We start from the raw sequence: 9,500 nt of genomic DNA, 5'->3' as shown, positions 1-9,500 counted from the left end.
CAACACTGTGGTTCCGAAGACGACCTTACTGAGGATTGAGCGACTGCTGCGGTGCTTCCTGTGGGGGTCACATGGCGGAGGCCGCGGGGTGCATCTGGTAGCCTGGGAGCATGTATGCCGGTCCACCAGCGAGGGCGGTCTCGGGGTGCAGTCCCTGCTGGAGCGTCGCGAGGCCTTCATTGCTCGGCATGCAGCTCGGTTTCTGCTAGAGCCACATGGGCTGTGGAGTCAGGTGATGGCTGCCAGATATGGACATGACGGCTCAGAGGTGGCATGGAGTGGGCGGCGAGTTTCCTTCATGTGGCGTGAGATTGGGAGGTATGTGCCGACGGTGTCGGCAAATACCAGGTGGATAGTTGGTGATGGGCGGAGTATTGATGTGACTGCGGACCCATGGGTGGACACTGTCCCACTGAGGTGCTGGCCGACCATGGTTGATGCTACGGCGACGGAGGGACTGCGGGTTTCTGATCTTCTGGCCCCAGGAGAGTCAGCATGGGATGATGCCAGGTTACGTCAGCTGTTTGGGGGACATCTAGCTGAGAGGATCCGGTCTCTTCCGGTGCCAGGCTATGGGGGGCATGATGTTAGGGTTTGGGGCACCTCTTGCCGATCCAGGGTCCGATTGGGAGACCTCGCCGGTGTTATCCAGCAGGAGCATGAGCCAGGGCCGGACTACACTTGGATCTGGAGGTCAGGGCTCCACCCGAGGGCTGCACTCTTCCTATGGAAGGTGGCGTGGGACCGTCTCCCGACGAGAGCAGCGCTGAGTAGGCGAGGATGTGAGATCCCTGCGGAGTGCGGGACATGCAGTGTGGAGGAGTCGGTCGACCACGTGCTTTTCCAGTGTACGTGGGCGAGGTCGGCATGGCAGTGGGCAGGGTTCCCGCAGGAGGTCTGGCATGGGAGGCCTCAGTTTTTACAGACGATGCAGCAGTGGTTGGTCCGCTCTCGGACATGTCAGGAGGCTATTCGAGCGACTTGCACAGCACATCAGATCTGGCTGGCAAGAAACGCTCGCACCCTCGGTGAGCACAGGGTTTCACCGAGGTTCGTGGTGGAGCTAGCGCGCGTACAGGCATTGGAGATCAGATCCTCTTCAGATGGACCTTTGATAGCTCGGGACACCTGGGGTTCTCTTTCTGCTTCGGCAGCTTCCCAGATGGTGTTCTTCACCTGGGAACCCCCACCCCCGAGTTTCCTCAAGGTCAACTTTGATGGATCGGTTTTGGATGGAGGCGCGCGAGGTGGTGCGGGCTTTGTGATACGGGACCCGCATTCCAGAGTCGTGGCAGCAGGGGGCTGTCAGCTGTTCGGCATATCGGTCCCCGGGGCAGAGTTACGAGCTGCCTGGGCCGGTCTTCGATATGCGAGGCAGGCTTTGCAGGCTGGCTTGATTGTGTTGGAGGGCGACTCAGCCACAGTCATCAGTTGGATTCAGAAGGGGCTGAGGGGTGAGGGCTCAGACCACCCCTTGGTTCGAGATATAGGGATGATGTGTGGGGTTGGGGTGGCCATTCAGGCCAAGCATGTATTTCGAGAAGCCAATGGGGCAGCCGACTGGGTGGCTGCCTTCGCGGCTCATCACTCAGGATACACCCTGTGGGTGGGGGAGGGGGAGCTGCCTCTGGCTCTCCGTGAGTTAGTATTTTTTGACTTTATTGGGTGTATTCGTACGCGTCTTGTATGAAAACCCGTTTTTAGCAAAAAAAAAAAAAAAGAAGAGTGTAAAGAATGTAATAACATCAATGCTTTGTCTTCGTCTTCGAACTTCACATCAACTTGCTGCAGATCACTGATAATTTGATTGATCACATTGATATGTTGGCTTAGATCAGGATCCTCCGCCATCTTTAGACCATACAATTTCTGCTTAAGATAGAGCTTGTTTGTCAATGACTTAGACATATACCGACTCTCTAATTCGACTAGATTGCCGCTGGAGATTCCTCGTCTATAACATGATACATCACGTCATTAGTCGGACAAAACCATATATTTGAATTAGCCTTCGTCTCCAATTTCTTCCACTCTGCATCACCTATGTCATCTGGTTTCTTTCCATATAGGTCCTTCACTATAACCTGTGATACTAATAGATCCTTCATCCTCCTCTGCCATAGCCCAAAATTTTTAGTTCCATCGAACTTCGCAGAAGACATCCATGCCATCTTATTTTTTGTAAAATAAAATAGAAAAAAATAGGATCCGATGAAAAATTAAAAATACCAAATAACGCTCAACGTGGGCGAGATGTGCTCGGGGAAACTCCTTTTCCTTCGGATCAGATGCGTGGCAGCAGCGCACACAGAGTCGACGTCCTCCTCTCCTTGTCCCAGCAAGGAAACTCCCTGAACTAGAAACACTTTCCTCTCAAAAAGTCCTCACATTACACACGGGACAACCTCCTCCTTCAAAAGAGACCACGCACGGCAGTGGCACGAGACCGGACGGTGGCACGTTGCAACGACGGTTCCTCCTATCCGTTGGATCGTCTCGCGCGGCCTCCTCCTTGCTCGCATCCGGCCGGTCGAGGACACGGACGCAGGTGAAACAACAGTGGACGCAGATGTGGGTCTTCTCTCCTCTCCTCCGGCGGCACAATGAGGTGCTTCCTTGCTCGTGACCAACGATGGGGGGCTTGGAGACAATGCCCAAAAAAAAACCTCTGTGAGAAGAGAAACAGCACCCACGGCTGGCTTGGGGATTTCGTCTTAGGAAGAAGATGCCTTGGGAGAAACAACCCACCACATGAAGCAAAGAGAAACAAATCCCCCCTCCTTCACGTGAAGCAAACCTCCCACGGAACAGACCCTTTCTCTTCTATTGGTTATACGCGGCCTTCAAGAGAGAACCCACAGGGAAGAAAAAATTTCTTTGCATTTCCTCAGCTTGGGAGAAGACGGGACGTCCTCTGATCTCCCCACGTGTAGAAACAACACGGCAGCCGAAATAATTTTTTGTAACCTTGTAGCTCTGATACCAGTTGTTGCGCAAAACACAGGATCCAAATGGCAAACAGAACAATGCAGAAAGAGCACGGTATCTCAGGTTAAATGCAGAGCTTGCAAAGAACTTTTTGGCAGAGGTAGTGAATATGGCTTGCTTCTTAATTAACAGGTCACCTAGGGCAGCACTAGATGGTAAGGTCATAGGGGAGGTGTGGACAGGTAATGAGATAGACTACTCATGTTTGAGAGTATTTGGATGTCCAGCCTACATGCATATTCCTAGTGAGAAGAGATCAAAGCTAAACCCGAAGTCTAGACAGTGTATCTTTTTGGGGTATCAGAAAGGGGTGAAAGCGTCCTAGCAGCTTTGGGATCCGAAGGCAAATAAGATGGTGATTAGCAGAGATGTAGCTTTTGATGAGAAGGCCATATTGAAAAGTACTCAAGAAGAAGAGAAGCATGTGCCAGAAAATTGTAGCAGCAATAAGCAGTTGATGCAAGTAGAGTTAGGGAGTTCTGTCAAGAAGAAAAATGTTCAGGGTACCGAAACTTCTACCTCAGCAGATCAAAAGCATCACAACATAGCCACAGACAAACTCAGGTGCACTATCAAGCCACCAACTAGGTATGGTTTCAAAGATTTGGTTTCCTATGCATTAATCATTAGCAGTGGAGATCCTACTACTTTTCAGAAGGCAATACACAGCCAAGAGAAGAGCAGATGGATGGGTGCTATGATGGAAGAGATAAAATCTTCGAATAAAAATCAGACATGAGAGTTGGTGGAGCTTCCATAGGGAAAGAGAGTGATAGGATGCAAGTGGGTGTTCAAGAAAAGCAAGCAGTATCAGAAAAAGAAGAAAAAAAGTTTAAGGCACGTCTGATAGCAAAGGGATACTCACAAAGAGTTGGGATTGATATGATGAGATTTTCTCTCCAATGGTCAGACACACTTCCATCAGGGTAGTGTTGGCATTGGTAGCACATTACGACATGGAGTTAAAGCAGATGGATGTGAAGACAGCTTTTCTTCATGGTGAGTTGGAGGAGCAGATTTACTTGCAATAGCCAGAATGATTTTCTGAACCTGGACAGGAGCACTTAGTCCGTAAATTGAGGAAGTCACTTATGGGCTGAAGCAGTCTCTGAGGCAGTAGTATAAGCATTTTGACTCCTATATGATTCGAATTGGCTACAAGAGATGTAAGTATGACTGTTGTGTTTATGTGAGGAGCCTTGATGATGGTTTTTTTTTATTTTTCTCTTATTCTATATGAATGATATGTTGATTGTTGCAAAGAGTATGAATGAAGTCAATAAGTTGAAGACCTTATTGAGTAGAGAGTTTGACATAAAAGATTTAGGCGCGACCAAGAAGATTCTTGGGATGGAGATTCGCAGGGACAGAGATTTCAAAAAATTGTGGTTATCTCAGGGTAGTTATATACAGAAGGTGTTGGAGAGGTTTAGCATGGGTAATGCGAAGCCAGTGAGCACACCTTTAGCGAATCACTTCAGATTGTCTACCTCACAGTGCTCGAATTATAGAGAAAGAAATTGAAGACATGTCAAAGGTTCCATATACTAGTGCACTGGGATGTCTGATGTATGCTATAGTTTGTACTAGGTCAATTTTGGCGTATGCAGTTAGCGCAATGAGCAAGTCTATGGCGAATCTAGGGAGACAACATTGGAATGCAGTCAAGTGGATATTCAGATACTTGAGGAGTGCTACAGACTATGGTATCATATTTGCCAGACAACAGGATGATCCTTCAATCGTGAGATATGTTGAATGCAGAAAATTTGGATGACAAGAGGTCGACTATATGTATTCACTCTTGTAGAAGGCCTATCAATTGGAGGTCCATGATTCAGTCTCTAGTTGCACTATCTACGACTGAGTCAGAGTATATGGCAATAACTGAGGCTGCCAAGGAAGCATTGTAGCCGACGAGATTATTAAGAAGTTGGGTGTTCAGCAAGGTGGAGTTCAGTTGCATTGTGACAGTCAAAGTGCGATCTATTTGGCAAAGAACCAGGTGTATCATGCGAGAACCGAGCACATAGATGTGAGGTATCACAAGATCAGAGAGTTGGTTTCTTCTGGTGACATATTACTTGAGAAAGTTCACACTTCTAAAAATGCAGCACACATGTTGACAAAACATGTTACTGCAGACAAGTTTTCTCCTAAGGGGTTATTTTTGCCAAGGTGGAGATTGTTAGAGTAAATGGCTCATATTAAGTAGTATTCTTATTTGAGTGGTACACTGGTATTCTAACGGAGCGGAGCGAAGCAACGAGATATGTTTATCTTTGGGATAATTATATAGTGTTTTATTTTACCAAAGATGCTGATAGGGATTGAGACTCTGGGGCTAGGGTTTAACTATAAATATCTTGTAACCCTTGTTATTTGGGAGATAGTGAAAGTTACAGCCGTTTCGTTGTTGTGGACATTGACACATTACCGAACTACGTAAAATTTCTATGTTCTATTCTTCTTTCTCTTCCTCTCTCAATTCTATGCATTGTTCTGTTCACCGTTTGGATCCTGTGTTTTACGCAACAAGCTTCATCATGCATATGCATCTATATCCATGGACGTAGAATCCAATTTTGGAACGAGCACTCTAGAAGCCAAAAAACTGATTTAAAAACATTTGGTATACGATTCTTGCACTCTAGAAGCCATGTATGTAAAACCACTGGAGGGCTAGCAGGACTCTATGATACCCAGAGGTAGTGGCTGTAGTGAGGAATTACAGCACGCCTTCTATATATATATATATATCTTTGAAAGATGGTTCTCGTTACAATGTGCTTGGGAAATAAGAAATTATATTATTAATCCAACAAAAATATGGTTTAGGTTTCCACTAATATGTTTCTAGACTATGGTGGATATCGAGAGCTGAGTCTGTTAAGGGTCTCACCGTAAGATTTGTATAGATGTGAGACAATGGAAAAAACAGGCACTACAAAAAAAACCATCTTTTCCGACTTTTGTCTGCCGACGCTAAGTAGAAGCGTCGGTAATTTTTTTTGAAGTCTGGCTTCCGCCGACGCTTATAAGCGTTGTCGCACTCCGTGGCTTGGGCCGACGCTTTTAAGCGTCGGCGGAAGCAAAAATCCTTTTTTTTATTTTTTTCTCCCAGGAAGTCTGGCTTCCGCCGACGCTTATAAGCGTCGTCGCACCCCGTGGCTCGGGCCGACGCTTAAAAGCGTCGGCGGAAGCAAAAATTCTTTTTTTTTTTATTTTTTTCCTCCCAACGACGCTTTAGAAAGCGTCGTCGGAGGCCATTATCCCCCCCCTCCCCTCCTCCCTGCAAATTCCTCCCGATCCCTAACCCATCCAGCCGCCCCCCTCCCCTTCTCTCTCCGCCGCTCGCCCCCTCCCCCCTCCTCTCTACAAATCCCCTCCCCTCTCCCGATCCCTCAAACCCCCTCCCGATTCTTGATTAGGTTCCTTCCAAGAAGCGAGAGAGAGAGAGAGAGAGCGGCCACCCAGGCCCCCGATCCCTCTTCTCCGGCGTCGATGGAGTTCGATGGAGCTTCCTCCCTCTTCTCCGACGTCGGCTTCATGCCTTCTCAGGCCACCCAAGCCCCCGATCCTTCTTCTCCGGCGTCGATGGAGTTCGATGGAGCTTCTCAGAAGAAGAAGAAGAAACGCACAGGCGTTCAGAGTCGATCAGGCCATACGCTCGTTTCTCGGAGACCGCGGGAGCGGGAGCTTCCCTATTTTCAGATAGCTCTTGCACCCTCGAGCTCCAAATTAGAGGTTTGGTTTCCTTCCTCGCAATTCTTTTTTCCGTTGCTCGGTTCATGTGCTTCATCATCATCATCATCATACTTAAGCTCATAAGACACAGAGCTCGGCTTCCTTCTTTGTCGACATCTATGTCCTCCCCATGTTCCATCTGATGCCTTTTCTCTGGAAATTCTTCTTCACGATTCTTGATTTGTCCGGTTTCCCATGATATAATTTTCGGTGGCTTCTGGCAAGCGAATGGAAGTGTATAGAAATGCCAAGCGACAAAGACGCTCGACCTTCGGCTAAAGCGAATTCTCTTCTCTTCTGGCAAGCGAATGGAAGTGTATAGAAATGCCCGGATGGGAAGAAGGTTCTGCTGCTTTGGTGCAGCACAATCAAGGAAAAGGAAGAATGGTGGTCATCGCACAACATCGGATTCAGGTACGATTCCAGATCATCCACTACCCATCGCCTCTCTCTCTCTCTCTCTGTAGGAAGTCGAAGTCGAAGTCGAAGTGGGAGAAGAAGCAACAGCAGCAGTAACAACAGGGCTCCGCTGCTGCCTCCGACCAGCCCCCGGCCAACCCGCCGTCCAAAGAGGGCGAATGACCGTGCGATTCCCCGCCGAGGAGCAGGCGAAGGCCGCGGCGGATCGGGCGCAGCAGAGGAGGCGACGGCGGCGGTTTTTTTGGGTATTTTTATATTTTTTTTCTGTAAAAAAAATTATGACGACGCTTTAAAGCGTCGCTAATTAAACTGGTTGAGGAATTTTAGCGACGCTTTTAAGCGTCGCTAAAAATAACTTTAGCGACGCTTAAAAGCGTCGCTAAAAATAACTTTAGCGACGCTTTTCAAACGCGTCAGCAATTTTTTTCCACTCCGACATAGCCGACGCTTTGGTGACGCTTTGAAAAGCGTCGGAAAGAAAATTACCGAAAGCATCGCCAAAGCTCCTTTTTCTTGTAGTGAGGAAACAAAAGACAAGATTTGTTTCTGAGCTTGTATTTCTTGTTCTAGTTTATTATGTTCTCTGCTCTCTAATTTCTTTATGGCTCTAGTGAATCATCTCTCTTCTCCATGGGGCTGTAGCAGAGAAATACCTATCGATTATGATTACAAAGATTGTTCAAACTTGGAACTACTCACTAGAACATGCAATAGGGACAGAGGTGACAACCAACAAACTCAAAGTCTCCTTCGTAATAATTAGCAAGCATATTAGTATTCAACAACATTAATTACTTGCTAAAAATTGTATGGAAGCAAGTCCCAACATGAGAAGTAAACGGTACTTTTTATTAAGTTAATTCGAAAGAAGATGCTTGAATACGTACAGCACCATTATAATAGAAAGTCACGTCAGTTCTTATAACGCGCATAAGACCAAGTTATTTACGAACAGTTTTACTAGTTTTATTGACACCAAAAACAGGAATTACATCCCACTTCCTATTTTCTTGAAGGAACAAATGAAGAAATCATCATTCTTAATTTCAGGGAAGAAAATTAATAAAAGTCATGAAAACAGGAAAAGAAGAAGAATGAATAGATCGTCACAATACAGGAGAATGAGAAATAGTCACAAAACGCAGCTAAGACTTCAGATGGATAAACGAAAGACATGCAACGGGAAGAAGCAAAAACTAGAGATGGAATTGAAGTCTATGGTCTTGAAGCAGTTCTATTAATTGCCGAAGTTGGAGAGTAAGCTGGTGACGACCTCCCCATCCACCTTGAATGCCTTGGCCAGCAGCTGGCTGTCAATGGCCGGCTTTGTCCCAAAGAGTGCAAACGGAGCGGGCACAATCCCTGGGAACTGGCTATCGAATACAACGATCACGATAGCTTTGCCCTTCCCCGTGTTCTTTTGGAAGTGGACGAGCCCCTTGGGAACGATGAACAGCTCTCCTCGCCTCACCACCTTCTGGTACAGCACGTTGTCACCGCTCACAAACCCAACGAGCACCGCTCCCTTGAGGACCATCACCAGCTCGGAGCCACGAGGATGGGTGTGCGGCGGGTTCAGACCACCGGGGGCCAAGTCGATGCGAGCCATAGCGATCCCAAGCGTGTTGAGGCCCGGGAACTGGACGTGGGTCGCTTGTGTTAAGCCTGCGCCAAAGGAATTGCTAGTGTTGCCTTCCTTGGTCAGGCCATCGAAGAAGAAATCGTCGGACACGACGGCGGAAGCAGCCTTGCAGGTGGCGGCGGATTGGCCTGCCGGCGATGTGCGGATGCAGAAGTCCTGGAGAGGGTTGGGGTCGGAAATACATGGGGTGGGGGCTTGAAACAGTGCTAACAGAAGGCAGAGGTAGAGGAAGAAGGGAGATAAAACGTTCAATGGGCTTTCCATAGCTCTCAAATCTCAATGTATGTGCTTGCAGGGTGTTGAGGGATATGATCATATGTTGCATCCTTTTATAGGAGAAACAAAGGAGTGGAAAGCTAGATTCCAGTAAGAAGATCCAAATTAAGCTGGTGCAGGCCTTTCAGAAGTAGGCCTGCCTGCACGCTGACTGTTTCTGTTGGATGACTTGGTTCCCTGCCTTTGTGTGTTTCACATTCTTTTTCTTTGCAAAAGGGTTTTATAATTGGTTAGATGGGGTCAAGACATGGGTCCAAGTGGCTCGGGAAGGGCGTAGGAATAGGCCTTGGAATGTAATTCCAGCTGATGGTATCTGGCATGATGTACCATTGCATGGGACAAAGGAGGTTAAGGCACCAGTGGAGGGTCGATGGCCGGTCCGTCCTATTTATAAGCAACTGGTTTAGTCTATTAGTCTCACTTCAGT

At 47.5% G+C, this 9,500-nt stretch overlaps 1 protein-coding gene across 1 annotated transcript; it reads right to left on the bottom strand.

Moving 5' to 3' along the window:
- Positions 1 to 8,235: 8,235 nt before the first annotated feature.
- LOC108511703 (germin-like protein 3-7) lies at positions 8,236 to 9,061 on the bottom strand. Its single transcript, XM_017845673.3, has one exon. It carries the CDS (start codon positions 9,059 to 9,061, stop codon positions 8,393 to 8,395), a length of 669 nt encoding a protein of 222 aa, XP_017701162.2. The 3' UTR covers positions 8,236 to 8,392.
- Positions 9,062 to 9,500: the final 439 nt, after the last annotated feature.

Source organism: Phoenix dactylifera, unplaced genomic scaffold (genome assembly GCF_009389715.1).
Source record: "Phoenix dactylifera cultivar Barhee BC4 unplaced genomic scaffold, palm_55x_up_171113_PBpolish2nd_filt_p 000882F, whole genome shotgun sequence".
NCBI lineage: Eukaryota > Viridiplantae > Streptophyta > Magnoliopsida > Arecales > Arecaceae > Phoenix > Phoenix dactylifera.
The sequence above is the reverse complement of the archived record's forward strand: the minus strand, read 5'-3'. Positions and strand labels throughout refer to the sequence as shown.

Excerpts from the sequence above, each read along its gene's own strand:
- LOC108511703 (XM_017845673.3), bottom strand. The coding sequence starts at position 9,061 with ATGGAAAGCCCATTGAACGTTTTATCTCCCTTCTTCCTCTACCTCTGC.